This window comes from Cherax quadricarinatus, chromosome 59, assembly GCF_038502225.1.
Source record: "Cherax quadricarinatus isolate ZL_2023a chromosome 59, ASM3850222v1, whole genome shotgun sequence".
Taxonomy (NCBI): domain Eukaryota; kingdom Metazoa; phylum Arthropoda; class Malacostraca; order Decapoda; family Parastacidae; genus Cherax; species Cherax quadricarinatus.
Genome location: NC_091350.1, coordinates 13,467,512 through 13,493,492, shown reverse-complemented (window position 1 = coordinate 13,493,492; position 25,981 = coordinate 13,467,512). Strand labels below are relative to the sequence as shown.

General features: G+C 41.4%; 1 protein-coding gene across 1 annotated transcript in view; it reads right to left on the bottom strand.

Annotated features, from left to right (window-relative positions):
• The window catches only part of LOC138854444 (rho GTPase-activating protein 15-like), a 97,726-nt gene that overhangs the window by 11,375 nt on the left and 60,370 nt on the right, over positions 1 to 25,981 (bottom strand). Inside the window, exons 3-4 of the mRNA XM_070097821.1 lie at positions 24,586 to 24,758; positions 15,715 to 15,859 (exon numbers count right to left, since the gene is read on the bottom strand). Coding sequence (XP_069953922.1) covers positions 15,715 to 15,859; positions 24,586 to 24,758 — 318 coding nt within the window. The remainder of the gene's footprint in view (positions 1 to 15,714; positions 15,860 to 24,585; positions 24,759 to 25,981) is intronic.

Below are 25,981 nucleotides of genomic sequence, written 5' to 3'. Positions count from 1 at the left end.
ACCAAGGAAGGGAGGGGGGTCGAAAGGGTGGAGGGAACTGGAGAAGCGTGGAAGGGGATAGAAGAGGCAGAAACCTGGGAGGTGGCAGAAGAGGAAGAAACCTGGGAGGGAACAGGGGAGGAAGGTACAGTACGAGGAGGAGGGTGAACCTCTACACTTGTAACAGAGCCAGTGAGAGGGGGAGAACCAGGGACAGAGACAGGGAGGTTAAAATGAGGAGGTGGAAGATGGGTAGGAGGTGTTATCGGACCTTTTTTTGTCTTTTGAGAAGTAGAGGGACGATTGGGAGGAGGTGTCATACGAGATCTCGTCGTTACTGAGGCTTGTGAGAGAGAACACGAAGAAGCGAGATCAGACTGAGGCGTTGAAGTAGGGACGTCTGAGCCGAGGACAGCAAAAGGATTAGATACAGGAGTGACTATGGGAGAGGTAACCACAGAGGTGGGTGTAGAAGATGGGATACCAGAAGTGGGGGGACGTTTTGAAACACGGGAATAAGAAACACGTGGGAGTCTCCCTTGGAGGCGGAGATGAGAAACTGCCATGGCATAAGGGAGACCTTCTGTCTCTTTGAGGTAACGGATTTCCCGCTTGTTTAAATAGACTTGACAACGGTGAGAGTACGAAGGGTGAGCCTCATGACAGTTAAGGCAAGAGGGAGATCGATTGCAAGACGTATGAGAATGGTCATCGGCACCACAGACTGGGCATTCGGCGATAGATCTGCAATATTTCGCTGGATGGCCAAATCGCCAGCAATTTCTACATTGTTGCGGTGTAGGGATCACCTTTCGGACTTGTAACCGATGTCCTGCTATATAAACTGAGGATGGGAGTTCTCGGCTGTCAAAAGTTAAACGAGCCACATTGCTAGGGTATCGTCTCCGCCCGCGGGCAGGAAGAACGTAAGTGTCTACCTTGAGGATTGGGAGATCTTGGAGTTCCAGCTGTTCAAGAATGTCAGTGCCACATGTCTGGAAATTTTGTTGAACTATGGTATGGGGCAGAATGACGGTACCACTACAAGAATTGAGGGAATGATGTTTTTCAAGAGTGACAGGAACAGTATCGATATGGGAAAGACGAGAGAGCTCATGAGCCTGGGTAGCATTCTGTACGGTGATGATGTGCGTACCACTCTTAAGAGCATGAAAAGAAATATCTTCACCAACATGGCGTAGGAGTGCCTTGCCAATACTGTGGCCAGAAAGATAGGCAGTAGAGGAAGTCGGTCGTAAAGTGAAGAATTTAGTCCATTGTTCAGTCTGAAACTGAGCGTGGAAAGGTAGTGAAGGACGTGTCAATCGTTTCTGAGAAGAACGAGAAGGTGGAGAAGTATCATCAGCAGGTAATTGTCGTTGGCGTTTAGGCGTGGGACCAGAGTTGGTCCGACGTGGAACGGGTCGGCGATTTGAAAATTGCCGCACCGTAGAGGGAGAGGCCGGAAGCATAGTCAGAGGAGAGCGAAGGTCCGATAAATCGAAGGAGTCAGTCGAGGCCTCAGTACCTGAAGCGGGTGAGGAAACAGCACCGGCAAGAGGTACAGAGGCATGAGGAGTGTCTGAAGAGTGGTCCAAAGACGAGGCGGGGTCAGAACGGGGTGCGGTATCAAGAAGGGGCCTGGGGGTATGAGGTTCATGGACTAGGGCTGCCATGGTTAGGTTACTTCTTTCTTTTTGTTTTTAAGAAAAAAAAAGAAAGAAGAAAAGAAAATAAAAATAAAAAAAAGAATAAAAAAAAGGGGGACCGGGGAGGGATAGTTCCTAGGAGGAATGAAAGGGCCAGAAATCTCCCTCCGCGCCCAAGAGGACCTCAGCACCGCAAGTAGCGCAGATGCAGCATGGAACCCGTGCCATACCCTACCCATCATGCTAGTAAACTAACAATCCGGGATAGCAACCTCACATCTGCCGAGCTACCTCGGTGGACAAAAGAGAGGGCGGCCGGATATCCGCCACAAAGCATACCTCCTTCGGCCACCACCCCCGGAATCCGAAAGGTGGCTTCCAGAGATACACTCGTCGCCCGAAAGACACCCAAAGCTACTCCGGGATACCAGAGAGGGATTGGGACATCCCCAGGCGATCCAGATTCCACGGCAAACTACGCCACCGCCAAGAACCTCAACAGAATGGGATGGACCCCGGTATCCTTTCCCCTACCTAGGAACTAGCGCGCCTGTGGGAGAAATCCCAAAGGCCGAAAAGAGGAAGGGCAAAAGGGAGGGGTGGGGAGGAGGAGGAGGAAAGGAAAAAGGGGAGGATGGGATAGGGGGGTAATTAGGTTCGGTCTGAGGAAGAAGACCGACAGGTCTAATTCCTCAGACCAAGAGCCTTTTCACCACGCCAAGGAGCCCCCCTTGAAGAGGACTCTAACTGTAGCTACAACTAAATAATGATCCGATATATCAGTTGCCCCTCTATAAACATGTACATCCTGGAGCCTACCCATCAACCTTTTATCCACCAATACATAATCTAACAAACTACTTTCATTACGTGCTACATCATACCTTGTATATTTATTTATCCTCTTTTTCATAAAATATGTATTACTTATTACCAAATTTCTTTCTACACAGCTCAATTAAAGGCTCCCAATTTACATTTACCCCTGGCACCCCAAAATTACCTAGTACTCCCTCCATAACATTTTTACCCACTTTAGCATTGAAATCCCCAACCACCATTACTCTCACACTTGATTCAAAACTCCCCATGCATTCACTCAACATTTCCCAGAATCTCTCTCTCTCCTCTACACTTCTCTCTTCTCCAGGTGCATACATGCTTACTATAACCCACTTTTCACATCCAATCTTTATTTTACTCCACATAATCCTTGAATTTATAAATTTGTAGTCCCTCTTTTCCTGCCATAGCTTATCCTTCAACATTATTGCTACTATAATATTATTGCTACTATAATACTATACAAAGAATTCCCAGGTGGCCACCAATGACCCTTCACCCATTGTTTTAACTAGTGCCGAGTTTTTCTTTAAAACGTGAGTAATACTGTTAATACCATGTGGCTGTTAAGCTAAGAATACAATTCACAGCAGAACAAACAATTTATAAAGAATGAAGGACATACAGTAGAAATTTGGACATACAGTGGAACTCCAGATTTCGTACCTCATCCCAGAAATCAGCCATATCAGACATGTCCCACTGGGCCGCTCATACGTTTGACTCACTCTTGGGCACATGTCTTATTTTATGTTAATATAGACATTTTCATTAATCCATCTATAATATTTTTTTTCAAAATTACATAAGAAACATGTTACATGGCATATAAACATGCCTTTATTACTCGTTCACTCAGAGCGTCCCTCTAGTCTAAATGCCATAGTAATACTAATAGTACGTAATAATAATCACTCTTGGGCATATTAAATGTCTTATTTTATGTTAATATATATTAAATGTCTTATTTTATGTTAATATAGACATTTTCATTAATCCATCTATGATATTTTCTTCAAAATTATATATGAAACATGTTACATAGCATATAAACATGTAATGTTTATATGCTATCGAGGGGCGAGTCAGTAGAGGGAAAACATTATGTTTTCTCTGGCCCAGCGTTAGAGAAAACTGTATGAATCTGTGTCTGGCCCAGTCACCATCCTTAGTTAATACACTTGTTTACAATTCTCGGCATGAATTATTTATTACTTCTCCCTCTGTTTATGATGGCATCTAAATGTAGTTGTTAGAAACGATTAAACTCAGTGAACATGGTATGTCGATGGTAATAATATGGCTGTGGGCCACAGTGTACGTAGTCAGTAGGTACATCCGCCTGAGATTACAAATACATACGTAAATACTACTCACATCTTGCCGTACATTAAGACTTCAAATATTTTAAGGTAAGTAATGAATGTACTGTGTATGTATTTTACTTTTTGTGTTTTAATGCCTAGTTCTATTACTAACTTAATATAAATTAGTGTAAACTTGACAACCCACGCCTGTTGTGGAATCTATTGTGGCTCTGGGGAAGTCCATGGGGTTGGAGGTGAATGGCCAGGATGTGGAAGAGTTGGTGGACAACCACAGGGAAGAAGTAACCACTGAAGAGCTGCAACACTATAGTTATTATCTATAAAATTTATTGTTTGTTAACATTTTTGGGTGTCTGAAACGGATGAATTGGATTTACAATAATTCTTATGGGAAATATTACTTTGGTTTTCGTATGTTTCGGATTTATACCGACCTTCTGGGACGGATTAAGTACGAAATCTGGAGTTCCACTGTACTAAGAAATCTGGACTGGCATCTACTCAGAGATCAGAAAATCTTAAAGTTACAAGGGTGGCCTTTAAACTCTCAGGAGGTAAAGGAAATGATATTTCAACAAATAAAATATTTGAACCTATTTATTCTTACAGAATATATTACAAAAATACTTAAAACTAGTCAAACAACTATCCACTGCAATATACAGCATGTTTAAAACTCATGGCCTTGTGGGTAAAAAGTGATGGAAAAAAACCATACCACAGACGGAGATAGAACCCACGGGATAGAATACCGTCTGTGGTACGGTTTATTTGCAATTGTGTCATTACGATTTCGTGAGTTAAGTGATGGAAGTTTAGGGTGGGATTTTTTTTTGTGGGGGGAGGGGGAGGGGGGGAGGACTCATCTCTCTGTAAATATTGGTGAACTGAATTTATTTTGAGATCCACAATAAAAAAAAAAGCAAGGAAAGGTTTAGGCATAGGAAATCCAAGACGTCTATTTCAAACAAAATCCTATGGCTTTCAATTTACATGTTATGTGCCAAGCCAAAATAAAATGAGAAAAGTATTTTTTAAAAAAAAAAAAAGCTTACATTTCATGATCAATTAGTACCAAAAAAAATATGAGCATACCATATATGTACCAAAAATTAATACATCAATAAGCAGTTAGAAAATATACTGATAATAAAAAAATAATTCCACTGTTAACTCAGATCATAAGACAATAGCAGTTCTTTATTTCAAGTACCATTCTAATTGCATTAAAATTTTATACTTTCATAGGAAGGATAAACCAGAAAAAGAGTTTTACATTTGAAAAACAGACTGAGGCAATTTTCTACTAACATTCAGTACCGGAGGAAAAGAGTATGGAGGAGGTTAAGTGCTCGGATATTTGGAAGTGGACTTGTCTGACAAGTCTATAAAATAACGAGGCAAACTATAGAATTGACAAGGAAAAAAAAAAAAGGAAGGTAATACACTGAGGCATCTATGGAAACAAAGAACTTTATCCATAAAGAAAAAAAAATGTATCATAGTGGTATCACCATTGATATATTTGTGAAAGATGGGTTTTAAATGCTGCAGTGCAGAGGAGGCCGGAGGCAGTGGAGATATCATGTTTAAGGGTAATGTGTGGTGTGAATATTATATGATGAAGAGAATTTTGAGCTAAGAAATTAGGACTGCAGTTACCATGGTAGTATTCAAAAGGCCGGGGAGGGGTTGTTGAGGTGGTATGGGCATTACACTCAGAGAGGGTGGAGCAAAATCAGATAACTCGGAGGGCTGGAAGGAAGGAGGGGTAGGGGTCATCCTAAGAAAGGTTGGAAGGATGTTAAGGAGATTTTGGCTAAGGGTTTGGAGATCCAACAGGCTTGTGTGAGTGAGGTAGATAGGAGTGAGTGAAGGCAAGTGGAGTTTGTGATTTAATGTGCTGTTGGCATGTGAGCAAAGTAACATTCAGGAGGGGTTCAGGAAAAACAGGTTATTTGAACTTGAGTTATTAAAGTGGGAAGAGCAATGCCTGTATTTTGAAGGGGTGAGGATGTTGCAATTCAGAGGGCCATTTGAAGTGGTATCAGCATGCTTCTGGCAAATGAGCGAGTGATTTGTTAAAAATAAATTAGTATGATTTAGTAGGTTTAGTGTAGTAGGTTGGTAGACAGCAACTACCCAGGGAGGTACTACCGTCCTGCCAAGTGAGTGTAAAACGAAAACCTGTAATTGTTTTACATGATGGTAGGATTCCTGGTGTCTTTTTTTCTGTCTCAAACGTCCAAGATTTCAGGTACGTCTTGCTACTTCTACTTACACTTAGGTAACACTACACATACATGTACACGTTTATGTATACACACTCATCTGAGTTTTCTGTGATTTTATCTTAATAGTTCGTGTTCTTATTGCTTTTCCTTTTACTATATCTATGGGGAAGTGGAATAATAATCTTTCCTCCGTAAGCCATGTGTGTTATAAAAGTCAACTAAAATGCTGGGAACAATGAGCTAGCAACCCCTTTTCCTGTATAGCCTACTAAAAAGAAAAAGAAGAAAACCATCGAAGTGCGATGTTTGAATGTGCGTGGATGTTGTGCGAATGATAAGAAAGAGATGATTGTGAATATTATGAATGAGAAAAAGCTGGATGTCCTGGCTTTAAGTGAAACAAAGCTGAAAAGTGGGAAATAAATGGGATAAGGTCAGGGGTTTCAGAGTTAGAGCTAAAGAAAAGTAGCAATAATGCTGAAGGATAAGTTATGGCAGGAAAAGAAGGAATATAAATGTATAAATTCAGGGATAATGTGGAGTAAATTAAGGGTTGGATGTGAAAAGTGGGTTATAGTAAGCACTTATGCACCTGGAGAAGAGAGAAGTGTAGGTTATGTGGGTGTGAAGCTTGGGTTGCACATGCTGCAGCGAGGAGGCAGCTGAAGGCAGTGGAGATATCCTGTCTAAGGGGAATGTGTGGTGTAAATATTATGCACAAAATTCGGAGTGTGGAAATTAGGAGGAGGTGTGGCGTTACTAAAAGTACATATTAGTCAGAGGGCTGAAGAGGGGTTGAGGTGGTTTGGTCATATAGAGAGAATGGATCAAAATAGAATGACTTGGAGAGCATATAAATCTGTAGGGGAAGGAAGGCAGGGTAGGGGTCTCATCCTTGAAAAGGTTGGAGGAATGGGGTAAAGGAGGTTTTGTGGGTGAGGGCCTTGGACTTCCAGCAAGCATGTGTGAGCGTGTTCGATAGGAGTGACTGGAGACGAATAGTTTTTGGGACGTGACAAGCTGTTGGAGTGTGAGCAGGGTAATATTTAGTGAAGGTATTCAGGGAAACCGGTTATTTTCATATAGTCGGACTTGAGTCCTGGAAATGGGAAGTACAATGCCTGCACTTTAAAGGAGGGGTTTGGGATATTGGCAGTTTGGAGGGATATGTTGTGTATCTTTATATGTGTATGCTTCTAGACTGTTGTATTCTGAGCACCTCTCCAAAAACAGTGATAATGTGCGAGTGTGGTGAAAGTGTTGAATGATGATGAAAGTATTTTCTTTTTGGGGATTTTCTTTCTTTTTTGGGTCACCCTGCCTCGGTGGGAGACGGCCGACTTGTTGAAAAAAAAAAAAAAAAAAAATTCAGGGAAACGTGTTATTTTTATACAGCAGGATTTGAATACTGAAAATGGGAAGTACAATGCCTGCACTTTAAAGGAAGGGTTTGGGATATTGGCAGTTTGGAGGGGTATGTTATATATCTTTATATATGCTTCTAAGCTGTTGTATCTAGGCACGTCTGCAAAGACAGTGATTATGTGAGAGTGAGGTGATAGTGTTGAATGATGATGAAAGTATTTTCTTTTTGGGGATTTTCTTTCTCTGTGGGTCACCCTGCCTCGGTGGGAGATGGCCGACTTGTTGGAAAAAAAAAATAGTTTTACCTTTGATATAACTTTGAAGAATTTCGAGAGTACATGTATATCTACTCTCTGAGCCCGGCCATGGATCAGGCTTGTCTGGTGCTTGCCTGGTCAACCAGGCTGTTGCTGCTGGAGGCCCGCTGCCCCACATATCCATCACAGCCTGGTTGATCTGGCACCTGGTGAAGATACTTATCTAGTTTCCTCTTGAAGGCTTCAACACTTGTTCCAGCAGTGTTTCTGATATCTTCTGGTAAGATGTTGAAAAGTCTGGGACCCCGGATGTTGACACAGTGTTCCCTTATTGTCCCCACCGCACCCCTGCTCCTCACTTGGTTTATTTTACACTTCCTCCCATATCTCTCACTCCAGTATGTTGTTATGGCAGTGTGCAGATTTGGGACCAAGCCCTCGAGTACCTTCCAGGTATATATTATCAAGTACCTGTCACTCTCCTCCGCTCCAATGAGTACATGTTCAAGACTTGCAGGCGTTCCCAGTAGTTTAGGTGCTTTACTGGCTCATGTGAGCCATAAACTATCTCTGTATTTGTTCCAGCTCCGATATTTCTCCAGCCCTGAACAGGGCCGTCAGCACTGAGCAATATTCTAAGTGAGGGAGCACTAGCAATTTGAAGAGTGTCACCATCAGCATTGTTTCCCTTGTTTTGAAAGTTCTCAATACCCACCCACTCATCTTCCTGGCTGTTGTGATCTTCGCCTTGTTATGGTCTTTAAAAGAAAGGTCCGCTGACATAATTATTCCTAGGTCTTTTACGTGTTCCTTACATTCTATTTGGTGACCCTCTGAAGTTTTGTATATAGTGCTCCTTTTGAGTTCTTCATTCTTTCCATACCTAAGCAGCTAGAACTTATCACCATTGAACGTCATGTTGTTTTCCACTGCCCACTGGAAAACCCTGTTTATGTCTTAGTGTACTTTTTCAGTGTCCTCTACCGTACTGACTTTTATGCTTATTTTAGTGTCATCTGCAAATGATGATACAAAAGTGTGCTGGGTGTTTTTGTCTATGTCTGCTATGAGGATGAGGAACAGCAGAGGTGCCAGGACAGTGCCTTGGGGCAATGAGCTTTTGACCTCGCTGATGTTGGATCTTGCCCTGTTCACTACTACTTTTTGTGTTCTGTGTGTTAGGAAACCGAAAATCCATCTGCCTACCTTTCCTGTAATGCCCATGGCCTTCATTTTGTGTGCTATCACTCCATAATCGCATTTGTCAAATGCCTTTGCAAAATCTGTGTAAATCACATCTGCGTTTTGGTCGTCTTCCAGTGCCTCCGTAATTCTGTCATAATGGTTCAGCAGCTGTGACAGACATGATCGTCCTACTCTAAAACCATGCTGATTCGGGTTATGTTGGTTGTGCTGGTCCATGAAATTTGTAACCTGCCGTCTCATCACTCTTTCGAAGATTTTTATGATGTGAGAGGTTAGGGCTACTGGTCTGTAATTTTTAGCTAGTGCTCTACTACCTCTCTTGTGCAAAGGAGCTATGTCACAACGAGCACCAAAGAAGCATTGGCAGACGTGAGTGAGACATCCCTAGAAACCCCAACGAAGACCATCGAGAACGTCTTGACGAATTCTACAAGTGGTGTAATGCTACCTGGCGAATGTGAGTCGACTACTCGGAGCATCACGATGGACGACGCCAAGGAAGGTAAAAACATTGTTGTTGTTGGGGATAGCCAGATTAGGTACATGGATAGGGTATTCTGCTTGAAGGACAGGAGTAGGAGGCAGAGAGTGTTTTCCTGGGGCTGGGATGAAGGATATTGTTAGCCGTCTGGATGACATCATGAGAGGTAATGGGAGCAATCCTATTATCTGTCTCAGTGCTGGAGGCAACGATGTTGGCAGACGTAGGAGTGAGGACCTGATTAGCAGGTATAGGTCAGCAATAGAGATAATTAGGAGGAAAGGTGGGAAACCTGTTGTATGTGGCATTTTGCCAAGGAGAGGAGTTGGAAATGAATGGTTGTCCAGAGCAATTGGTGTCAATTGCTGGCTGGACAAATACTGTAAGGAAAATGCGGTAACATTCATTGACAACTGGGACCTCTTCTATGGCAGAAATGACATGTATGCCAGGGATGGGGTTCACTTATCTAGGTGTGGGGTGGGAGCACTGGCCAACGCAGTTGAGGGAGCTGTTAGGTCTTTAAACTAGGAATAGTTAGTGGTATGGGTTTTTGTGGGAAAACTGTGAAGTCTCAGGGTAGTAACATGAGTACTAGGAGAACTAGTAATAGGCAAAATGAGGTGGATATTGGAAAGCCAGTGGCACTAATTGACAAGGACAGTAATAGGTTTAGTGGAATAACAGAAAGGAGCAGGAAGGGTAAAGAGAGAGGAGGGTCTTTAAGTATTTATTACACAAATAGTCGCAGTGCTAGGAATAAGATGGACGAGTTGAGACTAGTTGCTACTGCAGGTAACATAGATGTATTTGCCATTACTGAGACGTGGTTTAATTCAAAAAGTCAGGACATGCCTGCAGAATGTCACATTCAGGGTTTTAAATTGTTCCAAGTAGATAGAAGTATCGGGAAGGGGGGTGGGGTGGCATTGTATGTCCGAGATCGCTTGAACTGTTGCATAAAAACAGGTATTAAGTCTGAAGTAACACATACAGAGTCTGTTTGGATAGAATTTTCAGAGGGGCAAGAAAAATTAACTTTAGGTGTGATATACCGTCCCCCAAATTTAGATAGGGACCAGGGGAGACTACTATGGGAGGAAATTGTTAGGGCCACAAGGCACGATAATGTAGTAATTCTAGGAGACTTTAACTTTAGTCATATTGATTGGAATTTCTTGACTGGGAATTTAGAATCATACGACTTCTTAGAAGTAGTTCAGGATTGTTTTTTGAAGCAGTTTGTGACAGAACCTACAAGGGGTAATAACGTGCTTGACTTAGTTCTTGCAAACAATGAATCCCTTGTTAATAATTTAGAAGTTTCAGAGGAACTGGGTGCTAGCGACCACAAATCAATTACATTTAGAATTGAATGGAAGTATGATAGTAGGGATAACTCATTAAAAGTCCCAGATTTTCGCTTAGCAGATTACGATGGGCTTAGAGAACACTTATCATCTGTTGACTGGGGTAACGAAGAGAGCTATCAATATGACAGTTTTCTGAACACAATACATGCTGCTCAAAGAACGTTTATCCCTTATAAAGAAATTAGATCAAATAGAAATGACCCAAAATGGATGAATAATAGGCTGAAATATCTACTAGGGCATAAGAAAGGAATTTATAGGCGTATCAAAAGAGGCGAGGGTCATCTTATGAATCAGTATATTGACATTAAGAGGGACATTAAAAAGGGGATAAGAAAAGCTAAAAGGGACTATGAAATTAAAGTTGCTAGGGATTCTAAAACTAACCCAAAAAGTTTTTTCCAGGGATATAGAACAAAAGTCAGAGATAAGATAGGTCCCCTAAAAATAACTATAGGCATCTTACTGACAGAGAATGAAATGTGCTCGATTTTAAATAATTATTTTCTCTCGGTTTTTACACAGGAAGACACTAATAATATTCCAGTAATTAATTTTTATAGTGGGCCAGAAGAAGATAAATTATGTAACATCACAGTCACTAGTGAAATGGTTGTGAAGCAGATAGACCAACTGAAGCAAAATAAGTCACCGGGTCCTGATGAGGTTTTTTCAAGGGTTCTGAAGGAATGCAAAATGGAAGTCTGTGAACCATTAACTAATATTTTTAATTTATCTCTTCAAACAGGTGTAGTGTCTGATATGTGGAAGATGGCTAATGTAATTCCTATTTTTAAAACGGGACAAGTCGTTACCGTCAAATTACCGCCCAATAAGCCTGACCTCAATTGTAGGCAAATTACTAGAGTCAATTATAGCTCAAATTATAAGAAGCCATCTCGATAAGCATAGCTTGATTAATGATACTCAGCATGGATTCACAAGAGGCCGGTCTTGTCTAACTAATTTATTAACTTTCTTCAGTAAAGCTTTTGAGGCTGTTGACCACGATAAAGAATTTGATATTATTTACTTAGATTTTAGTAAGGCATTTGATAGAGTTCCGCACCAAAGACTGTTGAAGAAAGTAGCAGCTCATGGCATTGGGGGAAGGGTGCTCTCGTGGATCGAATCATGGCTCACAGACAGGAAGCAGAGTGTGTCCATAAATGGGGTTAAATCCGAGTGGGGATCAGTAACAAGTGGCGTTCCACAGGGATCAGTCTTGGGCCCGTTGTTGTTTATAATATATATCAATGATCTTGATGAAGGAATTACTAGTGATATGAGCAAATTCGCCGATGACACGAAGATAGGTAAGATAATTGATTCAAACGTAGATGTTAGGGAACTTCAGGAGGATTTAGACAAACTCTACTCTTGGTCAGAAAAGTGGCAGATGCAGTTCAATGTAGATAAATGCAAGGTTCTGAAGCTCGGGAGTGTCCATAACCCTAGCACTTATAAGTTAAATAATGTAGAACTTAGCCATACAGATTGCGAAAAGGACTTGGGGGTTATGGTAAGCAGCAACCTTAAACCAAGACAGCAATGCCTAAGCGTACGTAATAAGGCAAATAGATTACTGGGATTTATATCAAGAAGTGTAAGCAACAGAAGTCCAGAGGTCATACTGCAGCTTTATACATCATTAGTAAGGCCTCACCTAGATTATGCAGCTCAATTCTGGTCTCCATATTACAGAATGGACATAAATTCGTTAGAAAACATTCAGCGTAGGATGACTAAATTAATACATAGCATTAGAAATCTTCCTTATGAAGAATGATTGAAGACTCTTAAGTTACATTCACTTGTTAGACGAAGAATGAGGGGAGACCTGATCAAAGTGTATAAGTGGAAGATAGGTATTAATAAAGGGGATATTAACAAGGTCTTGAGGATATCTCTCCAAGAGAGAACCCGCAGTAATGGATTTAAATTAGGTAAGTTTAGATTTAGAAAGGACATAGGAAAGTATTGGTTTGGAAATAGGGTAGTTGATGAGTGGAACAGTCTACCTAGTTGGGTTATTGAGTCGTTTCAAATTTAGGTTGGATAAGTACATGAGTGGGAGGGGTTGGATTTGAGTGGGACTTGCACATCGGAGCTTGTTTCTTGGGTTGCATTGAAAATTGGGTTGGGCAAATGTTTGTTAGTGGGATGAATTGTAAAGGACCTGCCTAGTATGGGCCAACAGGCCTGCTGCAGTGTTCCTCCTTTCTTATGTTCTTATGTCTGCATTCTTTAAGGCCTCCGGTATTTCACCTAGATCTAAGCTCTTTCTCTAAAGAATACCGAGAGCTCGTGCTAGTGGTACTTTGCACTTCTTTATAAATAGAGCATTCCATGAATCTGGTCCAGGTGGTGAGTGAGTGGGCATGTTTTCCATTTCTCTTTCGAAATCTATGGGATTTGTACTAATGTCAGTTAGTTGGTCTGTGCGGCCTTCTTCTGGAGTGAAAAATATTTCTGCATTTTCTACCTTGCTGTCATTTAGTGGGTTGCTGAACACCGACTCATACTGTTCTTTTAGGATCTCATGAATTTCCTGTTCATCTTCAGTATACGAGTCTCCTCTCAGTAGTGGTCCAATTCTACAGGTAGTTCGTAGCTTGGATTTTGAGTAGGAATAGAAATATTTTGGGTTTCTTGCAATATCCTTTGTTTCTTAATAGCTTTTATTCCTGTAATATTTCCTTTCTAATTTTTTTTTTTACACAGGGTTTGACAAGGTTAAGGATCCCTAGCTTTATTGACAAGCTATTTACAGGTTAAGGATTCCTAACTTTATTGGCAAGCTAAGAGCTGTTACCTACATCAGCTCATTTGAAAGCATTTTTATTGTTATGAGACATACAAGTAGGGAACAGGATGAAGTTGGAGCCACCTGTGGGCCAGCGTTTTCATTTGATCAACTGACTTTATCTCGTTGACATCATTATGCTGTACGAATGTGTTCCATACTAGAGTCATATTGGGTATATATGATCTCGGATGGAGTGATGTTCTGGAGAAGGGTACAGCCAGAGTGAAGTTACTGCTTTCTGCCCGTCTTGTGGCATAAAAGCTTGTTTCACGCTGTCCTCGAAGTGGATCCAAGTGTGGTACTTTGACAATATTGGCCTTGTACCTAACAGTAAAGCCACCCACATCCCTCCTGTGTTGAAGGCTCTGCTGAAATGACAGATCTATCCAGGATGGGTCCAGGTGAGAGATGAGACGTCTTGCTCTGTTCTCTACTCTGTCAAGCAGTCGCAGATGAGACGGGGGGCAGGCAAACCAAGAAAGTGGAGCATACTCAAGGTGTGAGCATACTTGTGCCTCGTACAGAATCTTGCAACTCCTACTGTCAAGCAAATGCGAGATACGGTGAAGTGCTGTAAGCTTCCTGGCTGCCTTGTTTGCAAGATTTACAACATAGTTCTTCATGGTTAGTTTGGAGTCAAATTTCACCCCAAGGATATCAACTTCTTCTCCAGGTGCCAACACCCTCCCATTCATCCTTACTACTGCACCAGCATTACCATCATGGTGCCTAGAGACGATCATCATTTGCGTTTTCTCAGGTGAAAATGTTACTTGCCATCTATTTCCCCGAGCTGATATAGCTCTTAGCTGGTGACTGATGTAGCTTAGAGCAGCTGGCATTTCTTCTCTTGGATAAGTGAATGTCAGTGTACAGTCGTCTGCATATGCATGGGATTCTGGAATGAGATGATGAAGGTCGTTGAAGTAGACATTCCATAACAATGGTCCCAGGACGCTTCCTTGTGGAACACTTGCCCCAGTAGGATGTCTTGCTGATTCCGTTCCATTGAGAACTACACTTAGAGATCTACCATGAAGGTAATCACTGAGGAGACATAGCGTAGAGCCTGCAATTCCCAGTGCTTGAAGTTTTGCTAAGAGGCCCTGGTGCCACACCTGGTCGAAAGCACCAGCAATTTCCAGTGCTACCACACAGCTGACTTTGGATTCATCCAGTGACTGGTGCCACTTAGTGGAGAGGTTTAACAACAGATCAGCAGCAGAGTAACCTTTCCTGAAGCCATATTGACAGTCACAAAGTAGTGAGTGGTAGTCAAAAAACTCTGTCATTTGTCTTGAGATTATTGTCTCAAGGATCTTACCAGTGATTGACAGGAGTGACACTGGTCTGTAGTTGCTGATTTCTGCTCTGCTCTTCTTTTTGTGAACAGGGACTACATATGCCTCTTTCCACAGAGAGGGCCATTTACACTGTACTAGGCAGTGCTGAAAGATGCGAGTTAGAGGTGCTGCTAGCTGGTCTGCACATTTTCTCAGCAATCTTGGGCACAACTTGTCTGGGCCCACAGCCTTTTCTTGGTCAAGCGATTTAAGACCTTGTCTTCTGATAAGGATTTGAATTTATCAAGTGCATTTATCTTTGGTACAGTGCATTTTTGTTCCTATTTGTTTGGTATAATTTGATAAGGAAATGTGGCTTTTGTCTTCATGAAGTTGACACATACTGAGCGACCCAGCCAATGCTGCCTCCATCATTTTCACATCCGTATTTTTTCTTTGACAGTTTCAAAATGCCTTTACCTTTGGTAAATATGACTGGTACAATGTTGGTTTATTATGGTGATATTCACATGTACAGAGCATTTCATCTGTCAACCTTGGCTACATTTGACATGACCAAACAGATTCATGTAATCATCAAAAGCTTCATGTAAATAGTAACAGAATGTTAGGCAAGTTATCCCATAGTAATTTTTACAAAGTACAGTAGTAAAAAGTTATTGGAAAATATGGAGGTGCTTGGAACAAAACCCTACTTTCCCCATATGTTCTTCATTTTTCATAACTGCCCCTCTTCTGGGAAAGTAACCCACTTGTTATGAGAAATTTACTGTTATACATGTTATTGTTCACATTAGGTATTGCCTTCACTGGTGGCAGAAGCAAAGAACAAGTTTATGGACTAACACAAGTTTTTGAACAGAACAATGTAGTGTGAGCCACTCACCAGAGCCTGTAGCTTGGATGAAGTCCTGGTAATTGTCAAAGGGAATCAAAGGTTCCTTGAGCTCACGAAAGAACAACTTCAAGGCCCCAGACAGGTTGTGGATTTCCTTCTCTTGACTTAAGATGATGTAGTTTCTCTGAGCAACCTGATAAAATAATATTACACTTCAGAGTCATTATTTACCTCTGGCACAATAGTAAATTTAACTTTCTTCCTTGCTCAAATACATGAAAGAATGTATGGAAAGGTATGTCATTAAATACAATAAGGGGCATGTGTCAAAGTATAACTATGGTGATGTTTTTGTAAGGGTATAAGGTATGGTCTTAGTACGTTATAACAAAGAAGGCTGGAGCCAGTAGTAACACCTGAGGTCAAAGTATGGAGTAAATATTATGAAAGAATAAAGAATTAGAAAAACTAGAAGACTGAGTGATGGTACAAAAATTAATTCAGAGTAAAAGAGGAACTGTGAAAATAATTTAGTCAGGGATCAAAAGAGGTAGTGTGAGGTTAGTACTGCAGTTACAGACTAACAATCCTCTGAATATTTGTTACAGTGGCCTACTCTTACAATACATTGTTTCCATTTAGTAATTCCATATTATGCTTACTGTCAATCACCTGTAAGCCTAGGCATCAAGCACTGTCACTGCACATCATATGGTCACACAAGCCATCTCACCTTACACTGAGTCATTGCCACCACTTGGATTGGGCAAGGCAGCCAGGGCCCCTTGTTACATCAGAGTCAATTCAACTGATTGAGTTTGAACCCATATTGTTTCAAAGAGCATGCACGTGAGGGTAATACTACAGATGGGGGAAGGGAATGAATAGGTACACTTTTTTCTTTCATGTCATTATTTCAAAACAAATCACCAATTACAGGGACATGCTTACACCTCTAACAAAGAGGGACAGGGGCACTATGCAAGAACAAACACTTAAGAACAACAAAAGGGAGTTTTTATCAGCCCGAGTGAGGTGAGTTACTGAGTGACCTGACCATGAGCTGTGATCACACCACAAACATTTTGCAAAGATGACAATCACAGCCATCGAGTCAAACTCGGAACAATTGCAAATGAATGAATCAGCCAGATAGGTTGAACTGCATGCTCGCACCACTTGTAAAGACTTCAGACTTGTTGTTCCCAAGTTTCCACTCTAGACCTATCACAATAGCTCTTGAATATTCCACCTCAGCAAGGATCAATGTAATCTCCTCAAAACCCACACATCATATTGACCTTATCTCTCAACCAGATGTCAATCCAGGCCACTTGTGCCTTTATCCCAGCTCACATAACCAGGCATCTACTGGTAGCTTCCCAGTGACAGGTGACACCTTGTCTGATCAATCCAGATCAAACCAGTTAAAAAATGTCTAAAACTGGGAAACAAAAGAAATAGCAAAGTTTTAGATTTAAGAAGAGGATAAATACAGTATTCAATAACATAGCAGAGTAATATGTATAAATCTGGGGTGGACAGAAATACTGAAGGTGTAGGTGACCTCAATTAAAGAAAGAGCTGGCAGGAAGATGGAAGAGGAATATGTGGGCATGTTAGAATAAAGTGAAAGAAAGTAGTCATTGGGATTTAATATTGTGTAGGAGGGTAAACATGGTAGTATCTATGAAGATAAAGGAAAAACAGCTGGAGCTGTGGAGGTGGTAAGCACAATACTTACACTTTAACCCTTTCAGTGTCAAGACTCCTGATCCTCAACTCACTTTTATGAAATGAAAGAGAATCTCTTCCTGATGATAATGACACCAAAAGTATGAAATTTGATGGAAAACTTACGAAATTACACTCTTGCAAAGTTAACGCTTTTGGCGATATTTACGCATCAACGATTTAGCCCACTTTGAGCCCTATTTTTGGCCAATTCTCTTGTTTCAGTCAACTCAAATCATAGCAATTTCGCTAGAACTCCATTTGTTCTATCGACTGAGTACAAGAAACTGCCCATTTACCGATTTCAACTACCCAATAAAGTGGTCAGAAATTGGCAATTTGGCCAATTTCACGCAAATTTCAAAATAAGGTCCAGAATAAACAAGGCAGATATTCCTGGCACTAAAATAACATTTTCTCTGTTCATTAGTCACACCTCCAGGCCCCTCTTATATTACCCTTGCTTTCCATTTTGAATTTTTATTCTCAAAAAATAGAAGATTTACTGTTATGCAAACTAGTGTATTATTATAATAATATAATAATATATAATATATAATATAATAATAATGTCAGGAGCAAGGGGCTAGTAACCCCTTCTCCTGTATAAATTACTAAATTTAAAAAAAAATGTTTTTCTTTTTGGGCCACCCTGCCTCGGTGGGATACGGCCGGTGTGTAGAAAGAAAGAAGAACTGGAACTTGAGTACTACCCCTCTACCTCCTTCCAGCTCGATACATCCTCATAAGACAGATCAGGGCAAGAAACTACTATACCATCTCCCTAGGAATCCCCTGGTAATCAGAAGCTTGTCAGATTATATGGGCTTCTCAAAATCCGTACACCTGATATTCAACTTAGACCCGCCACCTCAGACACTGGGAGTGCTCCACAGGGGTTCACTAGCTAACTCACTTTGCAATTCTTTAAATTACTGGGTACTGTAAGTCAGGCCCACTTAAAACACTCAGACCTCATCTCATGTACACAGGACATCAATGTCAAAAATAAAAAACTTGGAAAGTTTTGACACCTCTCTGTAACATGATTGCAAACAAACCACAGTTTGTTTGTAATCATGTTACTACGATTTCCTGTGTCACAATGGTGACTTTAAGGGGACTTTAGCTATAGCTCATCACAACCACACTGGGGGAGACTAATCTGTAAAACTTGCATGTGTGGTCACAGTGGGGCCCTATGGTGTATAGAAATACACCTAGCTGGATGAATCTTACTGTAGCCACTGGACTTACTCACTGGCCTGGACTTTTACGACTCACTTGCCATGGATTCAAAATCTTACCCATTCTGTGATTTGTTTGCAATTGTGTTTTGCAATTTTGTGAATCGTGTGCGATTACCGTGCTATAACAGAAAAATCAGTGACAATACAGATATCCCTACTTCCCACCAGGATTTCATGGACCTAGCACTTGAATGTTACTTTCAACTACTGTAATTCAAATTCAAGGATGCGAGCTATGGGCAATGTTCTAGGAGGGTCATGAGCTCACCCATCAGATCTATACTGGCAAATATTTACAAGAATACTGTACTTTCAAGCTGACCATTTAGGGTCCACCAACCTCCAGTAATGTGATGTGGTAATGGTGAATAAACAATATACTGGTCATCTATTTTAGGAGGTTTAACACTCACAATCTACTTACCAAGATCAACAACATAAAACCATCCATCAAGTTTATATTAGAAGTTACTCCTGTACCTTGAAATCTTGCTGTACAAAACCAATGATGCCCCAGTTTTCAAGAATTTTTGACAGCCAATTAACAATGATGATCTCCAGCATTACTATTCCTGTCACAGCACTAAGACCAAAAAAGGAGCAATAATTGGGTTGTTTTTGAGAGCCTGGAGTATCATGAATAAAAAGATGGAATCCTGTCAAATTTCATCCATGTCATGCCTGCAGCAGGAGATAAAGGGCATTTGGGCTCACTAGATATCCATTGATTACTACAGGAATCTGAGTGAAAGCATGCCCAAATAGGATACACAACAAAATACAGTGGACTCTAAAACTGAAATGGCTGAAAAACGAAATAATATTTCCCATAAGAATTAATGTAATCACAATTAATCCGTTCCAGACAAAAATATTCACCCAAAGTAATTTTTTTTAACAATTAAATCAGTATTACATACCTTTATTGAAGACTAATGCTGGCTTTTGGAATGCCTGCTACACTTCCTGCATGCCTGCTACACTTCCTGCATGCCTGTTACACTCCCTGCATGCCTGCTACACTCCCCGCATACCTGTTACACTACTTGCATGCCTGTTTCATTCCCTGCATACCTGGCAATATAAACACAAATGCAGTATAATGTGATCCTTTATTGACTACGTTTCGCCCACACAGTGGGCTTTTTCAAGTCACAAACAGGATCACATTATACTGCATTTGTGTTTATATTGCCATTGTGTCGGTATTTTATACCATTTATTTCCACCCTGCATACCTGTTACACTACTGGCATGCCTGTTTCATTCCCTGCATACCTGTTACACTTCCTGCATGCCTGTTACACTCCCTGCATGCCTGCTACACTCCCTGCATACCTGTTACACTACTTGCATGCCTGTTTCATTCCCTGCATACCTGTTACACTTCCTGCATGCGTGCTACACTCTCTGCATGCCTGCTACACTCTATGCATGCCTGCTACACTCTGTGCATGCCTGCTACACTCTCTGCATGCCTGCTACACTTCCTGCATGCCTGCTACACTCTCTGCATGCCTGCTACACTCTCTGCATGCCTGCTACACTCTCTGCATGCCTGCTACTTCCTGCATGCGTGCTACACTCTCTGCATGCCTGCTACACTTCCTGCATGCCTGCTACACTCTCTGCATGCCTGCTACACTTCAAGCTTAAATTTCATGGTGTTTTTCACTTTCTTTACCACAGGAACTTTACTAGGAACTTTGTTTAGAGGCATGGCTACTTATTTCGCAGTTGCACTGCAAAAAAACAAAAAACAAAAAACAATGGAAAATAAACTGACGCACAAGCAGCCCCAGCCGGCAGATGGATGCATCCAAAACGGCCGATCACCGAGTTGGCCGATAACAGGAAAGGCCAATAACCGAGGGTCCACTGTATTAAAGTACCAAGTATTACTTTTGCAGGCACTGTATAAGAAAGTAATGGTTTGTCAATCACTTAGTGGAATGGGTGGGAGAGTTGAACCTGCCTAGCATGGGAAAGTAGGATTACTGCAGTGCTCTTTATTCTTTAGTTTAATGTTGCTATATAGGAAAGTACTCCATGGGGAAGTGGAGAAGAATTCTTCCTCTGTAAGCCATATGTGTTGTAAGAAGAGACTAAAATGCCAGGGCCTTTTAGGTCACCCTACCTTGATGGGAGACAGCCTCAGTACCCTACCTCTCTCAAGGGCAGGCACCTTACATTCCCTACACACCCACCACCTCAAGCTGACCACATCATCATGAGGAGCCAGTCTATCAGCATCCTGTCGACCAACATTAGAGGTTTCATTACTAATGTTGGAGAGCTCTCACACAGTTTTGTGAACACTCAACGTCCTGACATGACAGCTGTTGTTGAAACATTTTTGGATAACAGGACTCCAGAAAATTTTGCAAGAATTGCTGGCTACACCTCATGGATGAGAAGAGACAGGCAAGGGCAAGGAGGTGGTGTTGCTGTGTGCCGCTCTAAAAGTGTTCATGCCCAGCACATTGATGTTGCCACCCCTACACATCTTGAAATGATGTTCTTCAAGCTCTGCATAAACACTAGTACCTCTGTACTAGCATGTGCAATGTACAGACCTCAGTGGCAACATGCATATCCCATCAACTTCCTAATAGAAAATATTGACTCCCTTCTGCTACAACACAACTGTCAACATATCATAATTGTTGGTGACCTCAACCAGCACCTTATACAGAGGGACTTTGATGACCTTCTTGCAGTGTTTGACATGAGAAACTTTGTTGATTTGCCTACTCACATCTCTGGCTCCTCCCTTGACCCAGTAGTGAGTGATCTGGCAGAAGGCATAGTCACTTGTCAACCCCTCGGTTATGTTGGATCGTCTGATCACAAGGCTGTTTTTACGACACTTAAGATCCCAACAGAACGAGGTGAGGAGTCCACATGCACAACCTGGCTATGGGAAAGAGGTAATTGGCCAGCCCTTCGCTCTGAGCTCGCCACCACCGATTGGAATGCTCTTCTCCAAGGGGATGTTGACAACCAAGTGAAAGCCTTCACTGGACACTTCCTTAATCTACAACAAGAACACATTCCTCACCAGCAATATGTGACAAAGCCTACAGATCAGCCTTGGTTTGGCTTTCGTTGCAGAGAGGCTGCTACTGCTAAGAACAAAGCATGGCGAAGGTATATGAGACATCCTACCACCTATAACAGGAACTTGCACAGGCAAGCCTGTAGGCATATGGGCGATGTTCAAAAGTGGGCCATTGCTAAATGGGAGGTGGACACTAAAAGAAAGCTAGCATCAGGTAGGGTAGGCTCCAAAACCTGGTGGTCCCTGGTCAAGGACAGACAAGGTTATCTGCCTGATGAACTCATTCCACCTCTAAATCAACAGGATGGGACCACCTCTACTAGCAGTCAAGAGAAGGCGGACCTCTTTGCTGAACACTTTGCTACCAAAATGCAAGTTCCTGATCCAGCAAGGGACCCTCCTTGGCTAGCTGCAAGAACTGTGTCAAAACTGTCAGTGGTGACAATAAGGCAGGAGGAGGTGCATTTCCTTCTTAAATCACTTGACCAAGAAAAGGCTGTGGGCCCAGACAAGTTGAGCCCAAGATTGCTGAGAAGATGTGCAGACCAGCTAGCAGCACCTCTAACTCGCATCTTTCAGCACTGCCTAGTACAGTGTAAATGGCCCTCTCTATGGAAAGAGGCAAATGTAGTCCCTGTTCACAAAAAGAAGAGCAGAGCAGAAATCAGCAACTACAGACCAGTGTCACTCCTGTCAATCACTGGTAAGGTCCCTGAGACAATAATCTCAAGACAAATGACAGTTTTTTTTGACTCTCGCTCACTACTTTGTGATCGTCAATATGGCTTCAGGAAAGGTTACTCTGCTGCTGATCTGTTAAACCTCTCCACTAAGTGGCACCAGTCACTGGATGAATCCAAAGTCAGCTGTGTGGTAGCACTGGACATTGCTGGCGCTTTCGACCGGGTGTGGCACCAAGGCCTCTTAGCAAAACTTCAAGCACTGGGAATTGCAGGCTCTACGCTATGTCTCCTCAGTGATTACCTTCATGGTAGATTTCTAAGTGTAGTTCTCAATGGAACGGAATCAGCAAGACATCCTACTGGGGCAAGTGTTCCACAAGGAAGCGTGCTAGGACCATTGTTATGGAATGTCTACTTCAACGACCTTCTTCATCTCATCCCAGAATCACATGCATATGCAGACGACTGTACACTGACATTCACTTATCCAAGAGAAGAAATGCCAGCTGCTCTAAGCTACATCAATCACCAGCTGAGAGCTATATCAGCTTGGGGAAATAGATGGCAAGTAACATTTGCACCTGAGAAAACGCAAATGATGATCGTCTCTAGGCACCATGATGGTAATGCTGGTGCAGTAGTAAGGATGAATGGGAGGATGTTGGCACCTGGAGAAGAAGTTGATATCCTTGGGGTGAAATTTGACTCCAAACTAACCATGAAGAACCATGTTGTAAATCTTGCAAACAAGGCAGCCAGGAAGCTTACAGCACTTCGCCGTATCTCGCATCTGCTTGACAGTAGGGGTTGCAAGATACTGTACGAGGCACAAGTACGCTCACACCTTGAGTATGCTCCACTTTCTTGGTTTGCCTGTCCCCCCTCTCATCTGCGACTGCTTGACAGAGTAGAGAACAGAGCAAGACGTCTCATCTCTCGCCTGGACCCATCCTGGATGGATCTGTCATTTCAGCAGAGCCTTCAACATAGGAGGGATGTGGGTGGCCTTACTGTTATGTACAAGGCCAATATTGTCAAAATACCACACTTGGATCCACTTCGAGGACAGCGCGAAACAAGCTTTTATGCCACAAGACGGGCAGAAAGCAGCAACTTCACTCTGGCTGTACCCTTCTCCAGAACATCACTCCATCTGAGATCATACATACCCAGGATGACTCGAGTATGGAACACATTCGTTCAGCATAATGATGTCAACGAGATAACGTCAGTTGATCAAATGAAAATGCTGGCCCACAGATGGCTCCAACTTCATCCTGTTCCCTACTTGTATGTCTCATAACAATAAAAATGCTTTCAAATGAGCTGATGTAGGTAACAGCTCTTAGCTTGTCAATAAAGTTAGGAATCCTTAACCTGTAAATAGCTTGTCAATAAAGCTAGGGATCCTTAACCTTGTCAAACCATGTGTAAAAAAAAAAAAAAAAAAAAAAAAAAAGAAAAAGAGAGAGAGAGAAAGAGAGAGAGAGAAAGAGAGAGAAAGAGAGAGAGAGAAAGAGAGAGAAAGAGAGAGAGAGAAAGAGAGAGAGAGAAAGAGAGAGAGAAAGAGAGAGAGAAAGAGAGAAAGAGAGAGAGAAAGAAAGAGAGAAAGAGAGAAAGAGAGAGAGAGAGAGAGAGAGAGAGAGAGAGAGAGAGTACTGGTTTAGCAATGAAGTTGTAAATGAGAGAAGACTGGTGGGTGTGAAGAGGCCCTGCCTAGAATAGCCAGCAAGCCTACTCAAGTGCTTCTGTATGCTTATGCACTTTAGTGCAGAAATTACTGTTTACTGCAATGATACCTATGAATAAGCCATTTCCCAACTATCCGCTAAAAAAATTAGAACTTTAAACTTTAACCTATGCTAGAGAATGCACAGTAGCAATTTATATACTCAGTGAGAAGTACTAAGAGTATCAGCATAAGAGAAGCAGAAATGGTGAGATATTGTATGACTTTGTGTGTGGGATGATTAAATGAGTTTCCTTATTTGGGTCACCTTGCTCTACTGAGAAATACAAATGACTAAAAGAAGAAAAAAAATTAGGTAAATGAGGACATGTGCCTTAGCCGTCATGGTTACAAGCTGCAGCAGTGAAAAACACATTGAAGACATTGCACCTAAGCTGTAATTTTACAAATCCTTCTGTCCTCACCATGGAAGGTTTAAAATTTAATTATGGTAGTACTTACCTCAAATCTGATCTTCTGAATTTGGGCAGCATTTCCAGATATCCGATATAACCCATCAGTGCGTAAATTTTCCTGGGATTTCTCAATGTGATTAATACACTGAAGAACAAATATAGGAATTGTGGTTTTGTCTTGTATATGAAGTTCAGAAAGAGTGCTGCCAAACACTGACTCTGTTGAAGAAAAATTGTAACTCTTGAATAAAACAATAAAAAATTACAATTGGGAATTTTGGCTTGACATCTTAAATCAGCAGCTGTACAATACCATATTATAAAATCAACAAACCACAATTAAACAGATTCATTTTCAAACATTTCAATAAAATAAGATGTTTTTTATTTTATAATTTCAGTCATCATAGTATCAAGAGAAATTATGACAAGAGGCAAAGCCACATTAACCAGCAAAGCAGATTTTAAAGAAACAGCATCAGAAGACAGCAATGCAGTAAGTGATAAAGAAAACTGCAGCAAGAAAATATCACAAGAGACAGAAGAAAGCACAACAGATGTCCAACAGTTGATACCATCATAGCAGATGTTCAAATTAGAAGTCCCCACTTTGCTCGAGCAATAATATCGTGCACAGAGTCGACGTGACACATTCATTCTAACTTGGTTCCCACTGTGGCACCTGGCCTGCATGGCCTGTTCGAATACTGTAATACAAGTTTCATATTCTAGCACAATTCTGTAATAATACAGAACACACTATCCACTATTTAAAAAAAAGGATTATAGCACAGTGTATGCTATATTCAAAACAAATGTTTCATTCTGACAGTCTAAGAAAATAAATGTAACAAAATTGTAATTTGGAAAGCCTACATCTGCTACAGAACAGCATGTATAGAAGCATATAATTTGTATTTTTTGTTATTTAGTATTGTGTGTGCAAGCACCTATAGCACAGTATAATTAACTACAGTGGAACCTCAAAAATCGAACTTAATCCGTTCCAGGAGCTAGTTCTAAATTCAAAAAGTCTGAAATTCGAAGCAATGTTTCCCATAAAAAATAATGGAAATACAATTAATCCATTCCAGAAACCCAAAAATATTCACAAAAATAATACATTTTTAGAGATTAATTACAGTTTTACATACACACAACAAATGCTATACAGTGGTCCCCCGGTTCGCAAAGTCATCGGTAACCGATAAATCCGGTATCCGAAGCGTTATATCACAAAAAATTTGCCTCGGTTCCCGTTACAAAACCCGGTACGCGATACGATTCGTACAAGACGTGTCCAGTGTTTACAAGCCAGCCAGAGTGCGCGCATCTAAGGATACATTCGGTACATTCCATATTATCCATATTATCACTGTTTCTGGTGATTGTTTCTGCAAAATAAGTCACCATGGGCCCCAAGAAAGCTTCTAGTGCCAACC